At 39.6% G+C, this 20,140-nt stretch overlaps 1 protein-coding gene across 1 annotated transcript in view; it reads left to right on the top strand.

The window, feature by feature from the left end:
• MIPEP (mitochondrial intermediate peptidase) overlaps positions 1–20,140 on the top strand; it is a 152,867-nt gene that overhangs the window by 60,229 nt on the left and 72,498 nt on the right. Inside the window, exon 15 of the mRNA XM_025364706.1 lies at positions 19,447–19,521. Within this exon, the coding sequence (XP_025220491.1) occupies positions 19,447–19,521 (75 nt within the window). The remainder of the gene's footprint in view (positions 1–19,446; positions 19,522–20,140) is intronic.

Genomic DNA, 20,140 nt, shown 5'->3' with positions numbered 1-20,140 from the left:
TGTCCTCAATTCCTCAGTTTCCAACTACTCCACCCATACAGAAACTCCCACTGTCCTCATCTTTATCCACAATGCTTCTTTGTACTCAGCAGATTGCCTGGAGCTGGGCTGCCAGGCCCAGTATGTTTGATCCATTTCGGAGGGCCTGTGTTACAGTGATGCTGATGAACTAGAAACCATCCTGAGGGGTGGCTGCTGCTTTAGTGTAAAATTGGAAACCACTTCTCATTAGGAGGGGTTTAAGAAAATATATTTTTAGACTAGAAAAATGAAACTCAAGTCTGTCATACGCTATTTGAAGGATACTATGTAAAGGAAGAAAGTCATTCCAGGAAAAGCAATATTACTAGGAATAGTGGAAGGGAGCTCTAAAGAGGCTCATTTCAGTTCAGGAGGTTCTTCTCATAAATGATGAGACCTGGAAGAGATGCCTCTCCAAGTAGTGAACTTCTCTTTTATTTAATATTTAATGTTATAACACAGTATTTGTAGAAAGAACAGCTATGAAGCCATTCTCCAACCTAAGAAGTAAAACATTATTACCACATGCTCTTCTCTGAACCCACCTCTGCCCCGCTTGCCTCCCAGAGGGAAGTACAGTGCTCAGTTCTTAATCAATTTTTTGCCACATTATTTATTCCTAAGAAGTGTGGTTTAGTTTTGTTTTTGAACTTTACAAAAATGGTATTTTGCTGTTTATAATCTTGTTATTTAAAAAAAATTTTATGCCTAAGATTCCTCTGTGTTGCATGTAGCTGCAGTGTATTTATTTCAATTCCAGATACTATTTCTTCATTTATATACTCGTTCTCCTGTCGCAGGGCCCACGGGTCCGTCCAGGTTTTTGCTAGTTCCTGTGCTACTGCTGTGAACGTTCTTCCACTTTCCCCTGTATATCTATGTACAAGATTGGAACTGCTGGATGCCTGAGGTGTGCGTGTCTTTACGTTTATGAGATAATGCCAAGTTGTTTTTCAAAATGTTTCTACTAATTTATACTCCTCTCAGCAATGGTTTCTATCGTGTAACATCCTCATTGACTTTTAATATTGTCAAAAGTTTTAAGTTTGCCCATTTTGTGGTTATAAAATGAAATGCTATTGTCTTAATTAGCAGCAGTGTTCTCTGATTACTTTTAAGGGTTTTTTTATTTTTATTTTTATTTTTTTCTGTTTTGTTTTGTCTTATTTAGAGATAAGGTCTTGCTAGGTTGCCCAGGCTGGCCCCTCAAACTCCTGGGTTCAAGCAGTCCTCCTGCCTCAGCCACCCAAGTAGCTGGGACTACAGTCATGTGCCACTACACCTGGCTTACTTTCCATTTTTGTTTTCTGTCAGATGTCTTTTTGTCTCATGCTCATTTTCGTACTTGGAAATTTGTCTTTTTCTTACTGATTTTCAGAAATTCTTGGTAGTTGAAATAATAATCCTTTTTTAGGCATTTGTCTTGTCTCAGTTTATGGCTTGTGTTTTCACTTTCCTGTTAATATTATTGGATTTATCAATCTTATCTTTATAGTTAATAGTTTTCATATGTTTTTTTCTTTTTCTATTTTTGAGACAGAGTCTTGCTCTTTCACCCAGGCTTATAGGCATGCCACCATGCCCGGCCAATTTTTATATTTTTTATAGAGACAGGGTCTCACTGTGTTGCCCAGGCTGGTCTCAAACTCCTGGCCTCAAGCGATCCTCCCACCTCAGCCTCCCAAAGTTTTGGGATTACAGGCGTGAGCTACCATGCCCAGCCTCTTCAGTTTTCTTCTAAACATCTTAATGTTTTCTTTTCTCTTTCAATTTTTAATCAAGTTGGAAATTCTTTCTGGGTTTGGCATAAGACAGGAATCCATTTTACTTTCTTCCCTGTGATTAGCGAACTGTCCCAACACCATTTATTAATTTACCTTTTCTTCGGTGCCATTACTCATGTACATGCAATTAATTGGTCTATCTGGTATTGATTCTTTGCAGTTTGTTAACATTTATTTTATGGCTTCATGTGTCGTCAGTTTTTTAGAAATGTTCCATCTGTGCTTGAGTGGATTGTGTATTTATAATTGTTGAGTCTGTGGTTTCATACTAGTCTGGTAAGTCAACCTTTTAATTGTATTGTTTAGATCTTTGATATAACTAATCTTTTTGATACAGCAAAAATTTAGAGGTATAAATCTTCTGCTATGAGAATGATAGATATATCATTTCCCCTTAGTTCTATCCATTTTTGCTCTCTGTGTTTTGAGAATATTTTATTAGATGCATAAAAGCGTAGAGTTTCCCTGATGGGCAGTTCCTTTCTTCCTTATGTGTTATCCTCTTAATCTTTCTATGTTTCTTGTTTTAAAATCTTTTTCTTTTCCTGGTAATTTTGCGACCCTAGCTCCATTACTAATCACCAAATATAGCCAATTTATTTTTGAGAGAACCTGATATTTTTTGTGTAGTTTTGTCCATTAGCCACTACACTAAAATGTTTGCTGCTCTGGTTGTCTTTCTCACTGAATATTTTTAAAACAATGTTACAGAAGTTAATACTCACTCTCATAATTTTGTCTTATTTAGTCCTGTCTGGCAGTCTGTGAAGTTGATGGCTGGTACCTCATTGTCCACACTGTATGGACTTACTGTAGTTACTGTGATTCCTTACCCTGGCTACCTTAGACTCAGCCAGGGGAGGTAATTTTCCAAAGATCACGCAATAATAATGAGGGGGGCAGTAGTTCTATTAGTTTCACCTTAGAATGTCCTTAAAGTTCAGTTAGAGTTGATCAAGTCAGTATTACAACATTGTGAGTATTTTCTTTTTCCAGGTATTTTCTAGTTAAAAATTCCTTCGTATGTATCGCCTAAACTTCTGACAATGTGTCTCACAAAATGGAAGCCCCATATCTACTTTAAGTGTTACTTTTAGAACGGTAAAATTCTAGTGCTTTCATTTTAGAATTTTTCTGTCGTGCATCATTATAAGATTTAGTTTCTCACCTTAGTTTGTGAAAGTCAGCCCAAGGCTAAAATGGCTTAAGCTCTATTTCCAAGGAGACATACAGACTTGTAATAAATCTTCTCCTGTCATCCTCTTTCAAGAGATGTGAAAAAGAATCGAAGGTAAACTTTACGGTGCAACTAGCATTAGATTAACTGTGGCAGGTTAGGTTGTTTTGGAACTTTCTTACTTTCAGTGTTAATGCTTCTCAATTATGTCTAGACAAGAGCATTGAACAGGGAGGTAGAGATGGATCTGAGCCCAGACCCACCACCCATACACAGGTGACTTTAGACCAGTCATTGAACTTGTCTGAGACTTTTCTGCTCCTTTATATAAAATAAATGGAATAAATATTTCAAAATTGAAATTTAACAAGCCTCCATACCTGCCTAAAAACTTTTGGACAAATTTAGTAATGGACGCAAACTGTAAAACACAGTGTTATTGGCATATTTTTAGAAAAAATGGAAGTTTGATCCCTATCACACATTAAAATGTTTAGTGTTGAACCCTGCAAAACTCAAAGCCATCTGACCTATGTTTCTTTAAGCCATCGGCGGGTCTGTGATAGTGTAAGCCTTTTTAAAGATTTTTTAAATGTTAGATCATCTTACTTAGTTTGTTAGAAAACACTACCTAAAAGTCAGTGAAAAGTAGTCTTTGCTGTGGATTTAGGCTTAAGATTTTGTCTCCTTGGGCCTGGCCAACATTTTTATTTTATTGATTATGTGCCATCTGGATTACTGTTTATATCAAAACAAGCTAGTTGAGACATGCAGTCCAGTTGTTTTTCCATTATAGACACATGAGGAAATGCAGTGCCGTGACACACAGCTTGGGGTGGGATGGGATCAGCTGGGAAATCAGGCGGCTGCTTGGCAGCCTGGTGCCTGGCTTTATGCCTCTGAAGTATTTTCTTGTTTTGGATGACTTTGTTTCAACAAGTTTTCTGTCATTAGACCTCTCATGTGCCCAGGGGACATCAGCGATGGAGTTCTCTGCTTCAGGATGAGTTGAATTATTACAATAACAAAGACTGGTACCAGAGATTGTCTTAATTGTTAGTTTGTATACAGCTTCTCACCATGGTACGTTTTCGCAATGGTCATAAGTAAAACAAGGTATTTTATCACAGTGACTTAGCTCTGTAAGTATTTGATACCAAACTTTTAATGTAATGTTATTTAAATTAGACTAATGAGATTGTGAAATGTTAGAGAATACTTACCAAGTTTATGAGATTACATGCTTACAACTTCAGTTCATGACAAAATATTCAGAGAATTCAGGTGATAACTATGTTTGCCAAACATTTGTATTTTTTGGTGTTATTTCTAGAATCATTCCAAAATGCTGTGCTAGCTTCATATAATAGGAAAGCTATTTTTAAAAATATTTTCGTTCCTATGCATGGTCAACAAACACTGCCACTTTTGCTTATCCCCAGAATACAGTTGACACCTTCCTCTCTTTGGTAGGGCAGAATAGCATAGGCTGTGGACAACTAATGCGGTGTTTGGCTCATATGAAGCACTCAGTAAGTTAGTTATTAATAGGGTGACAATATGATCTGTTGTCCAAGCCAAACCCCTTTTTTGATGAGAGGGACAGGGTCTCACTCTGTTGCCCAGCCTAGAGTGCAGTGGTGCAATCACAGCTCCCTGAAACCTCAAATTCTTGGGCTGAAGCAGTCCTCCTGCCTCAGCCTCCCAAGTAGCTAGGAGGACTACAGGGCCTGCCATCATGCCCAGCTCATTTTAAATTTTTTTGTAGAGATGGTATCTCACTCTGTTGCCCAGCCTGTTCTCGAACATTCAGCCTCAAGCAATCCTCCAGCTTTGGCTTTCCAAAATGCAGGGATTATAGGCGTGAGCCCCCATGCCTAGCTCCAAAATGCTGTTAAGAAAGAAGGGAGTGCTATTATTGATCACACCAAGATAGCAGTCGTAACCTAGGACTGTCATGCCCACCTCCATGTGTGGTCACCCAAGCTGTGACAGCATTGAGAAAGTCAGATGTTTCAGATGCAGGGACCTGAATTTCTTCCATTTAGTTAATACATTTTAAGAGTTCATTGACTAATTGTCACCTTATTGAATCTTCATACTAATTTTGTGGCAGAGGTATTTTTATCCTCATTTTACAAATGAGAAAATAGGATACTCTGAGATTTCTTTAGGCTAAGAGGCAAAAAAGAGTAGCAATAGAAAACACAGGATGCCTAACTCAGACCCAGGCCTCTGTCTTTCACACAGTGCTACCTCCTTACGGACCATTTTTCTGCTTGTAAAATCAGAACAATTTAAATTTGCTCATCTTTGTTTTTCAAGTCATTGTGATGACTGTTTTTTTCGAAGTGAGGTACGTCAAACTTTAACACAAAATCACCTGGGGATCTGGATAAAATGCAGATTTTGATGTAATGGATGTGAAGTGGGTTCAGGATTCTGTATTTCCAAGCAGCGCTCAGCACAGCTTGCGGTGAGCCGAGATCGCGCCAGTGCACTCCAGCCTGGGTGACAGAGTCAGACTCCGTCTCAAAAAAAAAAAAAGAAACAGCAGAGCCCAGATGCTGCTGGTCTCTACTTGCTTTGGGCTTCACATAGTTGGGTAATTACTGTTCTTACAATCCACATTTAGGAAAAAAAAAAAAAAGAAAAGTTACAATTCTGAGCAAGACACAGACTTTTATCTTCTTAATATAAGAAGGAGGCCGGTTTTATAGTCTTTCATTTTACCTTTCTGGCCGTAAATATGTTCTGGCATTAACAAACAATAGAATAAATGAGTGCGGGGAGTCCTCTCCTGCACAGCTGTGTGTTTGGGTACACAAAGAAGGTGGGGCCCCCACTCCCTAGTGTCCTTTAAGGGGACCTTTCACACAGCAATGGCTGATTGTGTCTCACAGAGTCTAGTTGGGGCTCTAGAAATCTTACGTTTAAACCATTGGATGCATCATGGGAATAGGATGAATCAGTTAGCTAAATGCTCAGAATAGGAGCATTTCGTTACCCAACTGTAGTTCAGCCTTGTGGGGTGGGGCAATGTGAGGCAACCACTCCTGGGCTTAAGTCAGTTCTTTTTAGTTTATAGGCAACTTTGGCATATCAGACAGGCTGCATTCTCTTATTGTAGTCATATAGTCAAATCTTGAGTTTTTAGAAATAAACACAGGAATTACTCTTTTAAATACAGTGGTCATTGTGGAAAAATTCAGGTTGGATTATTACAGTAAGCACATTAGGTCACTGTAGTTAATTATTGGCATATTGTATTCCAATTGTAGAAACAACATTTCTGCCATTTTCGTATTTTAAAAAACCACCCACGATGTTTGATCTCTGCATGTGAAATATCACTGTTACAGTAGTACAAATGGCACCATTTATTGTTAGGGTAATTGCCTTTCCAACACTGTAAATGATTACTCTCTTCTAGATTCCTTTATTGCTTTATCTGCACCTCTTGTGTGGCTCTTGGTGCATTTTCCCATGCTTTATTAATTCTGAAATACATTTGGTCCTTCTGTGTCCACACGGTCAACTCACCATGGGTCAAAAATACTTGGAAAAAAATAGTAATAATAACACAATTATTAAAATGCAAATAAAAAAGCAGTACAGTGTGACAACTATTTACATAGCTACTTTGTATTAGGTACTACAAGTAGTCTAGACATGATTTAAAGTATATAAGAGGATGTGCGTCATAGGTTATATGCAAACACTATACTGTTTTATACCGGGGACTTGAACATGAATGGAGTTTGTTCTTGGAGGAAGGTCCTGGAACCAGCCCCCCTCAGATACCGCAGGTTGTACATTCCTTTTCTGGTTCCAGGCAGGATCAGGTGAGATTCATGGTGTATTACCCAGCTACTTAGTAGGATGCCTTGCACAGGGTGGGGTGCTCGGTGAGGATGAGCCCAGAGAGTCTCTGTGACAGGTCTTACCTGCTTTTCTTGCTCTGTCTTCTCTGACAGCCCATTTAGTAAGCACAGGAGGCAGCCAGCTTCAAACCAGGGCTCATTTGCACTCGGTGGGATTCTATAGTGACAAAAAAAAATCTGCAGATATTTTTATGAAAGAAACTAGGAAGGAGCATAAATTATCTGAACTATAAAGTTCACTCAGTAAAAATTACTTTGAAATAAATTCACATTAACATAAATTCTCAAGCCATGTTTAAAATAGTCTGCATTTGTTAAGGGATACAGATTTTTAAGAAAACTGTTTCTGAACAACTCTATAGTAAGATAGTTTGTAAAGGTTGCAGATTGCAAAGGTTTATTGAGGTTATAACTAGATTTACTATTTCAATAAAGTGTCTCCATAAAAATAATAGTTGATAGGTGATACTTGAAAAAAATAACGGAGTGGAAATCTCCCTCTTTACTGTGGAAAAAGAAAGTGTTGCAGGAGGGAAATGTGGAGCTTGCGGTTGGTATTATTTGGCGTTTTTCGGTATGGAGGCAGTGTTGGATGCTGGCTATTTTTCTTCTGTTTTGGAGCAGAGAAATCAGAAGGAGTTTTGTGGATCTGCTAATGCATTGAAGAGTCCAGAACATATGGCATCTTCTGTGCTCTATCCATTTGTTCCCTGGCCATAAAGAAAGGCAAATTAGTGTGCTTTCATGAGCTCCATCAACTTGCATTTCTGAGAAATGCACACTCTGATGGGGCAGTGGAACCGGCTCAGGCGCCAGAGCGGCAGGACACCCTGCAGACAAGTCCCCAGAATGCCTGGGGGCTGTGCTGGCCTGGGAGAGGCAGAGCCAGGTGCAATGGAGAAGAGCTGAAGAGGAGCTTTCTAATAAAGTGGGTGTAACTATAAGACTGGAAAGAAGCATTAGATAGCCAGAATAATAGCTGTATTTATTCCTTTATTTTGTTAAAATGTTTTATTTATAAGAATTCTTTCTTTTATTAGTGAAAGTTTACATTTAATTGCTTTACCAAGTCATTTTCCGGCCAATGTTCTACATATTAAATCACCTGATTATAAAAGATGTATGAGGTGGAGGCGATAGGTGGTCTATGCTCAAATAATTTTGGAAAATGGATGTAGCATTAAGTGGGTTTCTATATGTAAAGGGAGGACTACGTATAATTTAATATGCTAATAACTGGAATCCTCAAGAAAGGTGTTTACTTGAGTGAATTTCCTAGACAGTCTGACCTGCTTTTATTGTTGGCTCTTCTACCACAGGCAGGGCCTCTGTTCAGTCAACACAAGCACGAGAGTTGGACAATGTCAAGTGAAGGCCAAGTAACTTCACTCAGCAGGATTCTATAGATACAAATTTCAGAGTGCTCAAAGAGTTTCTCACACTTAACTCACTTTTTAAATGACACATCTGTAAACCTCTTTGGGAAGACATGTACAATATACTGTGTGTGGAACACTTGGAATGAAAGGAGGTGTTTTTTCTTTTTTTTTTTTTTTTGAGATGGAGTCTCCCTCTTGTCACCCAGGCTGGAGTGCAGTGACGCAATCTCGGCTCACTGCAACCTCCGCCTCCTGGGTTCAAGCAATTCTCCTCCCTCAGCCTCCCAAGTAGCTAGGATTACAGGTGCATGCCACCACACCTGGCTAATTTTTGTATTTCTAGTAGAGATGGGGTTTCACCATGTTGGCAAGGCTGGTCTCAAACTCCTGACTTCAGGTGAACCACTGGCCTTGGCCTCCCAAAGTGCTGGGATCACAGGTGTGAGCCACCGTGTCTGGCTTTTTTTCTGTTGTTTTTTTGTTTGTTGTTTTTTTTTTAAAATAAAAAGTGGAGAATTTATGCTCTATTTCGGACCAAATATATAACACATAGAGATTTATAGTTCTGTATCTAAAACTTTGGGTTTAGCTGTTTTGGAATTCAGAATTTTCTGGATTTTTAGAAAATTAATATGGTTTATCAAAGAAAAAATTACAGCAAATTTGGTTATAGATCTATTTTACTTTTATATGTGGTTCATGAATTGGGCAGCCTCTATTCTACAAAATAGAATGAAAGCTCCCCCTGGGCAATAGCAGAACAGTGGGTTTTATAAGGTGAGAACAAGGTTTTATAAGGTGAGAACACTAGAAAAAAAAAGCCGGTTGATTAGCATCAGGTTCCTCTTTAAGCGTTAAAGCAAAGGGAGCTTCCGTATTACAGCGACTCAGCTAGACTGCGATCTCCTATTTTCAGGAAGCACCGGACTGTATGGGATCTGTCCGCTTCTCTAAAACTTCGGTTTGATTATGTGGCATTTAGCATGAGTGACTCCATTTGGTTTGTTTTTGTCTGTTGGGGCCTAGTATAGGAGCTCCGTGTAAAACAATGGCCTCCCATAATTTTTGTTTAACCGTATACTGTGGCTATTGAATTAAAAGGAATGAATAAACCTAGCTCGTTCTGGTAAAGTACCCAGTAGTGAAACACATTCCTATTTCTGCATATTCACAAAGTGTAAGGGTAAATATTTTTAAAAGATAAATACTTTACAAACTTCACATTTGCCCCATGTCAGGTCTTGCCATCTAATGTTTTTTTGGTCAAATTTATGAAAACTTTCCAGTCTTCAGACGTTTACGGATTATGGAATTTCAAGTAAGGGATCTAGACCAGTACTCACAGGAATTAGAATGAGGCACATCATTGAATTTCCTTCTCCGCTGTTACATTTAGCGTAAAGCTGCCTTATGGATCTTAAATTAGGCTTAAAGATTTCTCCATACATAATGAACTCTAACCTCACTAGAGGTATAAACAGCCTGTAATCTACCCTTGTACCAATCACAGAGTTTCAGCCAATCACAGGCTGTTCAAACCTTGTTCAAATAAGGCAAATGTGGGCTGTAACCAACCCAGCTGTTTCTGTACCTCACATCTGTTTTCTGTAGGTCATTTTCCTTTTTCTGTCCATAAATATTGTCAGACCATATGGCAGCTCGTGAGTCTCTCTGAACCTATTGTGGCTCCAAGGACTGCCCAATTTTCAAAGTGTCCTTTGCTCTGCTTAACTCTGTTAAATTTATTTATTTATTCATTCATTCATTCATTTATTTTTGAGACAGAGTCTCGCTCTGTCACCCAGGCTGGAGTGCAGTGGTGCGATCTTGGCACACTGCATCCTCTACCTCCTGTGTTCCAGTGATTCTCATGCCTCAGCCTCCTGAGTAGCTGGGATTACAGGCACCGCACACCAAGCCTGGCTAATTTTTTTTTTCTTTTTTTTAGTAGATATAGGGTTTCATCATGTTGGCCAGACTGGCCTCGAACTCCTGACCTCAAGTGATCAGCCTGCCTCAGCCTTCCAAAGTGCTGGAATTACAGGAGTAAGCCACTGTGCCTAGTCAAACTCTGTTACATTTAATTTGTCCAAAGTTTTTCTTTTAACACTGCTTAGCCCACTGCAAAACCCAGAACTAAATGTATGGCCCAACTGTGAAAATGACGTGGAATTATAGGAAACATGTTTTAATGTGCCTAACCTCAGTTCTGACCTCATTTTATTTTTCTGCTTTCATTTTTCTTTATCTAACTTCCTTATGTATCAATCATATACTAATTGTGTATTAAATATATAAATTCACTGAATGTTTTATTGTTTTATTAAGTGTTCATTCAGTAAACACTGAATGTTTACTGATCCTTTTGTGGGGGAACTTGTCAAAGTATCAGTAAAATAAATTTGGATAGAAGTGCCTTTGCCATCAAGGGGCAACGTACCTTAATCACGGGATCGAATTTTGAGGGGTACAAAAACAAATTGAAAGTGAATCAACAAGCCCGAAGTTACACACCTGCAGCATGCATCACACCCTCCACCTTCTTGTGATGCAGGTATCGGAATTTTAATGCTTTTGAGGGCAGAGGATGATGTTTTATTGTTGTTCTTGTTACAGGAAAAATTATTCATGAATGTTATTAAAGAACAGTAAGGCAGACTCTATCGGGGGGCTACTGCAGTAAGGTTTGGTAGTAGGGGAGAGACTCTGCCCAACTCTAAATACAACAAGGAACAGTGGAGATTTATAGCCAAGGAGCGAGCGAGTGGAGGGAGTTGGAGATAAAAAATTACTAAGGTGGGGAAAGGGGGATTCTCACTCGACTGATCCAACTGCTTGAGACAGTACTCAGCTATGCTGTCTATCATACGTGCCAAAGCTTTACAGGTTTCTTCATGATAGTCTCTGATGATGTCTAATTTCTGACTTAAAAGGATAGTTCACCTTTTGTAAAGCTTTTCTGCCTTTGTATTTGGTTTGGTTTGGTTTGGTTTTTCTCCTTTGGAGGCTAAGCCCAAATGATATTACTTAATGAAAGTCTGAACTGTTTGGAATTTGCCCATCCACCTAGGCTGCAGAAAGCTCGAAAGAGCACTGCTGGCAACCGACCTTCCTCCAGGAAAAGGCAGGTAGAATGCTAACTTTTCCAAAGCTCATAGGGAAGCTGAGGTCTCGGCCCTGGAGGTGTCTAAATCCAAAGATACAGATGGCTCACCTGTGGCAGATCGTGGGTGGAAAGGCTGACTGCCATACAAGGGGTTAAGAAGAGATCAGTAACACTTTTGCAAATTGGTAGAGACCCAGTGGAGACTGGAATATCAGTCTGGAATACCTGAGGGCCCTGATGCCGGAGGAGTTAGCATTCACTTGTAGGCCATTTTCTGTCGGCCTCCTCTGGGTGCTCTTGAGAGCAGGGTGGGAAAGCAGACAGGCCTCCTCCATGTTGTAGGAAGTGATTGGCTGTTGCTGCAGGAATAACAGAAAATCCTGACTCCCTGCTCCAAGATCAAGCAGTCGATAAAAGCAAACTCAGGGACTTGAAAATTACTAACAACTAGAATAACTTCAAAGTCACTGTCTGCCAGGAGCTTAACCGTTAAAGGATAAGATGGAAAACACGGATAACATGTATGAACAGACAGGGAGAAGTGGAAACCACAAGAAACACTCAAATGCAAGTGCAGGAAATAAAGCCACGATACCACACACGAAGAATTCCTTTGAGAAGCTCATCCATACGCTCGATGAAGCTGGGGAAGGAATCAGTGAATTTAAAGATAGATAAGGTCAGTAGAAATTATTTAAACTGAAATACAGAGAGGGGAAAGGAGCAGGGGATGGGAAACAAAAGTGAAACCAAGCTTCCAAGAACCCTGGGACAATACCAGCCAGTGTAACATATATGCAATTCAAGTTCCAGAAAGGAAAAGAGAGCAGTAACAAGGCCAGAGAAATATTCAATGTCATAATAACTGAGAACTTGCCAAAAATAATGAAAAGCACACCAGAGATCCAAGAAGCTTCAGGAATCCCAAGCAGGATAAATAATAAAAAAAGAATATACCTGGATACATTGTTGTCAAACTGCTGGAAACCAAAGATAAAGAGAAAACCTTACACGCAACCGGGCAGAAAAGACCCGTTACAAACAGAAGTAATAATTACAGTAGACTTTTCATTCAAAACTCTGCAATTCCGAACTATCTAGACTTATAGCATGAGATACGTTTGATCATCAGAAGAGATTTTCTGATTAGTACCAGTATTTTCTAAATACGAGCTAGAACCTGCAGATGAAAAACTGACGCATTGTTTGATAAGATAACCAGTTCTACTTAAGGTGAGAGAAAATATTTTCAAAAAGTGAGTTAATGACCAAGTTTTGTGGCAAATATTGAAATATCGAAGATATTAATAGATTAGTAGCACATTACTTTATTTCATTGTGGGTTTTTTTTGGTAAACCTTAAATTAATTACCAGGTTAGAGAAAGCATCCTCTTCTAAAGCCGGGTAATTTGAGGAGGCACACATTTTGGGTTAAAGATAATCGGCTATTTTATAAATGGAAAAAAAAAAAAAAAAGCGGGGAGTGCCTGGCGCAGTGGCTCATGCCTGTAATTACAAGTTTGGGAATCCCAGGCAGGTGGATCTCCTGAGGTCAGGAGTTCGAGACCAGCTCGGCCAACATGGCAAAACCCCATCTCTGCTATACAAAAATTAGGCATGGTGGTGCATGCTTGTAATCCCAGCTACTTGGGAAGCCGAGGTGGGAGGAATCACTTGAACCTGGGAGGCAGAGGTTGCAGTGAGCCAAGATTGCACCACTGCACTCCAGCCTGGGCTACAGAGTAAGACTCTGTCTCAAAAAAAAAAAAAAAAAAATCAGGAAACTATGAAAGTACGTTCTTTATTTAGAACTCGATTGTTAGGTGCTACAGAGAGAAAATTGTTTAGCTATAATTCCTGTCTTCCGAGAACTTATAAAACTGAAACAGGCCACATTTGCAGAGTACGTAGATAAAACAGTAGAATGTAAACAAAGTTTGTCCAAGTCAATGATTATTGTATTATGTAGTGCAGCAGTAGTAAAGAATACCAGTTACCATTTATTCACTCTCTGTGTTAAACCTGACGTATTCAAATTTTAAAACACATTATCTTGCTTGATTCTCATCCTATGAAAAGATAATATCAACATTTTGCAGTTGAGGAAAATGTGGCTTCACAAAGTTCAGTAAGTTGCCCACCATCCATGCCACTCAGCTGGTAAGTAGCATAGTTGGGATTCAAACTCAGTTGTATCTGATGCTCCTTCCTGTGCTACAGTGAAGCGCAATCATGGGAGTTTGAAATGCAGGCAGATTTTGGTGTTAAGGCAGGTCCCGCTCTCCGTTCTACTGTGATGGTTAAGTTCATGGAATGAATGGTATTTCTGGATTAATTGGATGTTGTGAAGTGGCCGTTTCAGTGGTCAGGAGTTAGAATGCTGGAAACAGCCTGAAAAGCCAAAAGAGCTCTCCAGTCCTGACGTTTCTTGCATAGTTGTTCTTTACCATAATTAGCTAATATAAGCATTCTTGATTTATAGCATTCTTAATATGCTGGTCGGATTCTTTTTAATTTTTAATAAGTATGGTCGTGTCCATATCCTCAGAAGAACTGAGAAATTACATGTCAGTGTTAAGATAGGAGATTTACAGGTCGGTGGAAGGGAGTATTTTCTGCCTTGGAAATTATGGAAATTGAAATAGTATCTGGTAAAACATGCAGTTGATAATATGGTGAACGTTACTTCTAATGCCTCAGAGTTTGGTAAATTTTCCCATTCAATATAATGAACATAATTATAATATTCAAGGCTTAGGTGTTCTAAATGCATTTTCATTTATACATAGTTGCTCATTACCTGTCAGCATAGATACATTAATTCTGTTTCTTTAATGTAGCAGATGTGAGACTCTTGTGTTTAGGAGACAATCATATTAAACATCTGTGCTGCTCTGTAGACTTAATTGCTTTTGGAATTACAGCAAAATTGAGTTACAGTCGACTTTCTGTATCTGTGGGTTCCGCATCTGTGGATTCAACCAATAGCAGATCGAAATGATTTGGGGGCTGGACACAGTGGCTCTTGCCTATAGTCTTAGCTCCTTGAGATCTTGGCTGAGGTGGGACAACCTTTGAGCCCAGGAGTTCAAGGATGCAGTGAGTTATGATTGTGCCACTGTGCTCCAGCCTGGGCAACACAGTGAGACCCTACTTCTGAGAGAGATAGGTATATTTTATATATATTTATAGATATACATACATGTGTATTTATATGTATATATATTGGGGAAGAAAAATGGATGGTTGTGTCTTTACTAAACATGTACAGACTTTTTTTCTTGTCATTATTTTCTAAAACACACTATAACAACTAGTGACACACACAAGGTGATTTCAAGGATACAGGAGGATGTGCATAGGTTTTATGCAAATACCATATCATTTCACGGCAGGGACTTGCGCATCTACAGATCTTGGTATCCTTAGGGGGTCCCGGAACCAGTTCCCCCATGTATACCAGGGAACACTGTAATTCAGTATTGGTTATCATGGCCGCGACTGGCAAAGCAATATTTACAGAAGAAAATCTTGACCAGGAAGCATTTTTAAGTTTCAATTTTAATTTTGAGACATTGTTTATTTTTTAAAAATAACTTTACATATAACTTTAAAAGAAAATCAGTTTGTATGGTATTTATTTTTTCAAATGTGTTTTTTTTTGAAAAGCAAGTATTTTCTAAGAGAATAAGCATATAACTTCATTTCAATTAATACATTTATTCCAGTTGACTAACAATCAAACTAGGTTTTTTAAAAAAGAACATTTACTTTTCTGTGTACAACACACACGGTGTAAGTGTATTTTTTATTTGTAATTTGATGAGTTAATGATTCTGTCCTCTGAACTATTCTACTAGGATTGTACTTATTCTCTACTTATGTGTCTCTTTACAAGTGAATATTCTTTGTATTACAATATATAGTAGACACTGAATATATAATTGGGGTACTTAACTTTTTATTTTGAAATAGTTATAGATTCACAGAAAGTTGCAGAAACAAAAATGCAGACAGGTCGTATGTCCCTTTCACTTGGTTTTCTCCAGTGGTAGCATTTTTTTGTTTTTTTCTAAATACGTGTATATATATATTTTTCGAGGCAGTGTCTGGTTCGCTGGTAGGGAAGAAAGCCTGATGACAGTGAGTGAGGGAGGGGGAGAGTGAGGCACGACCAACTGCCCGTCCCGTCATGGTCTAGAACTCGGTTTCCAGGGTTTCTCTGGGGTCCCTTTGGCCAACGGGGGGTCTTTTCAGTCAGTTAATTCTTTTTTTTATTTCTCAGGGTGGAGATGGGACCCAGCGTGGCTCACCTTCCCGGCTTCTCCAATGGGGACCTCCTTTCCGTCCTCTGCTGGCTTCTACCTTCTGCCAACAGCCCTGTTCTTTCCCACCCTTTGCATGTGCTGTTTCTTCTGCCTGAAATGCTTCTTTCCCCTTCCCACTCATCTTTCTTTTGTCTAGTTAACACCTATTCATTTTGCAAATCTCACTCCTACGTCTATCAAGCCTTTCAAGGCCACAGCTCACATACCGTCCTACAGGCCTTTCCTTCCCGGCACGCATTACAGTTAGTAACTGTGGAATTGGCGCTTACGTGGAGAATGCTAGCTGAGAAGTTTTGGGGGCAGACACCCGCTGTTGCCCACTGTTTGTGCCCCTTGTGCCTAATACAGTGCTTGCTTACGTGGTCTTCATGCATGTTAGTTAAGTGAGGAAATACTGTCACAGCTCGTGGTCTTCACATGTGTTAGTTAAGTGAGGAAATACTGTCACAGCTCATGGTGTTCACGCGTGTTAGTTAAGTGAGGAAATACTATCACGGCTCGTGGTCTTCGTGCGTGTTAGTTAAGTGAGGAAATACTGTCACGGCTCGTGGTGTTCACGCGTGTTAAGTGAGGAAATACTGTCACGGCTCGTGGTGTTCACGCGTGTTAGTTAAGTGAGGAAATACTGTCACGGCTCGTTGTCTTCGTGCGTGTTAGTTAAGTGAGGAAATACTGTCACGGCTTGTGTTCACGCGTGTTAAGTGAGGAAATACTGTCACGGCTCGTTGTCTTCGTGCGTGGTAGTTAAATGAGGAAATACTGTCACGGCTCGTGGTCTTCATGCGTGGTAGTTAAATGAGGAAATACTGTCACGGCTCGTGGTCTTCGTGCGTGGTAGTTAAATGAGGAAATACTGTCACAGCTCGTGGTGTTCACGCGTGTTAAGTGAGGAAATACTGTCACGGCTCGTGGTCTTCGTGTTAGTTAAGTGAGGAAATACTGTCACGGCTCGTGGTCTTCGTGCGTGTTAGTTAAATGAGGAAATACTGTCATGGCTCGTGGTCTTCGTGCGTGGTAGTTAAATGAGGAAATACTGTCACAGCTCGTGGTGTTCACGCGTGTTAGTTAAGTGAGGAAATACTGTCATGGCTCGTGGTGTTCACGCGTGTTAGTTAAGTGAGGAAATACTGTCACGGCTCGTGGTGTTCACGCGTGTTAGTTAAGTGAGGAAATACTGTCACGGCTCGTGGTGTTCATGCGTGTTAATAAAGTGAGGAAATACTGTCACGGCTTGTGGTGTTCACGCGTGTTAGTTAAGTGAGGAAATACTGTCACGGCTCGTGGTGTTCACGCGTGTTAGTTAAGTGAGGAAATACTGTCACGGCTCGTGGTCTTCGTGCGTGTTAGTTAAATGAGGAAATACTGTCACGGCTCGTGGTCTTCGTGCATGGTAGTTAAATGAGGAAATACTGTCACGGCTCGTGGTGTTCACGCGTGTTAGTTAAATGAGGAAATACTGTCACGGCTCGTGGTCTTCGTGCGTGTTAGTTAAGTGAGGAAATACTGTCATGGCTCGTGGTCTTCGTGCGTGTTAGTTAAGTGAGGAAATACTGTCACGGCTCGTGGTCTTCGTGTGTGTTAGTTAAGTGAGGACAGTTAAATACTGTCACAGCTGGATGGGGTCTTCTTGCCCACTGCCCAAAAAGCAAATGCACTGAGAACAGCAAATATTGCAACAAAGAAGCAGTTTAATCATAGCAGGGCCAGCTAAGTGGAAAACAGAAGGCATTTCTCAAATCCACCTCCCTGAGAACTGGGAGGCTAGAGTTTTTAAAGACACTTTGTCAGGCAGGGGCCTGGGGAACTGAAACAGTTGATAGGCTGTGGATGGAAATCACAGGAGTGTCTAAACTGCACAGCTGAGTCAGTTCCTGGTTGGGGGTTGGGCCTCAGGACCAGGTAGCATCTCTTGGTTTGTGGAAATGCTAAATCTGAAAAATATCTCGGAGAGCAGTCCTTTAGGTTCCACAATAGTGATGTTATCTACAGGAGTAGTTGGGAAGTTACAAGGCTTATAGCTTCTGACTGTGTGACTGGTAGTGAGCAGCTTAGAGAAAAGCAAGCTTAGCAGTGGCCCGTGATTGTTTAAGTGTGTAGCAAACGAAGTCCAGGCCCCACCATAATTCGAATCCAGCCTTAGGAATGTGGCTTCAGTCCCCAAACAAGCAGGAAGGTCAGGTTTTCTAGCCTCAAAGTTTAACTATAAACCAATTTTTTCTTACAGTTATCTTGGCCTCCGCACTAGAATAAGCTCAAGGCAATGTAGCCTGAGAGGTTAGAAGCAGGGTGGAATTGGTCATGTTAGACTTCTCTTAGTACTTACAATTCTGCAAAGGTGGTTTCAGTGTCATCCTTCCACATACACTTTTTTTGTAAAAAGTATTAAAACTTGGTGAAGCATGAAAAATCTTTTAAATGTAGCATGAATCCTGTCCACGACATAAAATAAAGATATAAAGTTAAGTTTAAAGAAATGTGAACATTTTGACGCAATCTGTTGGCGGACATGACTTAACTAAATCCTGACTTTTAAAAATCCTGTTTGAGGAAATACTGTTTGATACAAGATGAGTGCCCCGGTGTCAGAAAGCCCCAGGCCTGCGACCTGTACCGGAATTCACACTATGTAGCTTACTCCCATCTGTGTCTTAGCTCGTTAAAAAAAAATTGTCTTTTCTGCCTAGTTTACTTCGCTTGCTGCCAAATGGAAAGAGAAAAAGGCTGTAGGTTTGTCATCTGAGCAGTCAGCAGATTCTACGTCTTTCACTTAAGAAGCCATTTGCTAGCAGTTCATTCCTTCACAAATCTTTCGTGAGTGTCTGCTGGCTCCAGGCACGGGTCTAGGCCCTGGGAGTAGACTCCTGCAAAGCAGTGGCTAGTTTCCACTTCCAGCAGACAGCCCATGTTCTCGTTCACGGGTCCGCTTCCAGCAGACAGCCCACGTTCTCGTTCACGGGTGGTTAATTTATATGACCATACCACTGAGTAACTTACCATTGGTCTTTATATAATGTGCTTCTCTTTAGAGGGGCTTTTAGCTTAATTGGGTTGTAAATCAATATCTTTATTTAATAAACATAAGGATTAATTATTTTAAAGTAGAGTAAGATTGAGCAAAGTTCTTGTTCAACTACATTATTAATTTATTTCTAAGAGGATCTGTATGTTAATGGCGTTAGGACTAATTCATCTCAAAAAGAAAGCCTTAAATCACACATGGACATTAAGTGTCCAAGCTCTACAGTTCTTTTAGGTTGGAAAAGAAAATAATCTGCAATTCTTTATTATGACTATTTGTTAGGATGTCAGTTTAGCTTTAACACTGGCTGACACCATGAATTACCATTTATTTCTTGACATTTTCATGTTTTAGTCCTATTGTCAGTTATTATATGCACTTTAAAAGCCGAGAGAGTATTTGAACAGGCTCTCACTGATAGCAAAGGAACAGAAAAAGTATTCCCTTTGAGGTTTTAAATATATTTTTAAAGATCGGTGCCCATGTCTTAGTTCCACATAATCCTGTATTTTCATGTACAAACCCTTATTTGACAATTACCACTTTTTGAAATTAAACAATGTCTTTATTCATGTTGTTTTGCCAACTAAAATATTTAAAGTTATTATTTTAAAACTATAATGAAATTCTATTACTCATTTTACATTTGATGTTATTTTTAAATTTCCTGACTCGTAAGTATAATGTACATAGTGCAGTGACTTATTAAGCAGTTTATTCACATATATATTCTTTTGTTTTATCAAGCCACTGCCAAAAAATATGGTGTCTCGTCTTTGTGAATCTAAAAAGGTTTGTGCTGCAGCTGATATGCAACTTCAGGTATGTACCTTGGTTCTGAAGTTTTCTGGAGTCATTATCCCAAATACATATCTAACTTTAAATTCTTGCCAATGATACCTATTTATTATAATAATTATGCTTCTAAAACATCTTTCATCTGAGTTCAAAGAACTTGACCAAAATTGACTCATTTAGTCCTCACACTGCCCTTATGAAGTAGGCATTGAATAAAATTATTTCCCGACCAGGCACGGTGGCTCACACCTGTAATCCCAGCACTTTGGGAGGCCGAGGTGGGTGGATTGTGAGGTCAGGAGTTCGAGACCAGCCTGACCAACACGGTGAAACCCTGTCTCTACTAAAAATACAAAAATTAGCTGGGCATGGTGGTGCGTGCTTGTAATCCCAGCTACTCAGGAGGCTGAAGCAGGAGAATCACTTGAACCTGGGAGGTGGAGGTTGCCGTGAGCTGAGATCTTGCCACTGCACTCTAGCCTGGGCAACAGAGCGAGACTCTGTCTCAAAAAAAAAAAAAAAAAAAAAAAAAGACTGTTTCCCATTTTCAGTTGGGAAAAAATGAAAGCTTAGAAAAATTACATGACTTCTTCTAAATCACACATTTTACCAGCTAAATTAAGGCTCAAACTTAATTTTTTAT

The sequence above is a fragment of the Theropithecus gelada genome, chromosome 17 (assembly GCF_003255815.1).
Source record: "Theropithecus gelada isolate Dixy chromosome 17, Tgel_1.0, whole genome shotgun sequence".
Lineage (NCBI taxonomy): Eukaryota > Metazoa > Chordata > Mammalia > Primates > Cercopithecidae > Theropithecus > Theropithecus gelada.
This window is presented reverse-complemented; position numbering and strand designations above follow the sequence as displayed.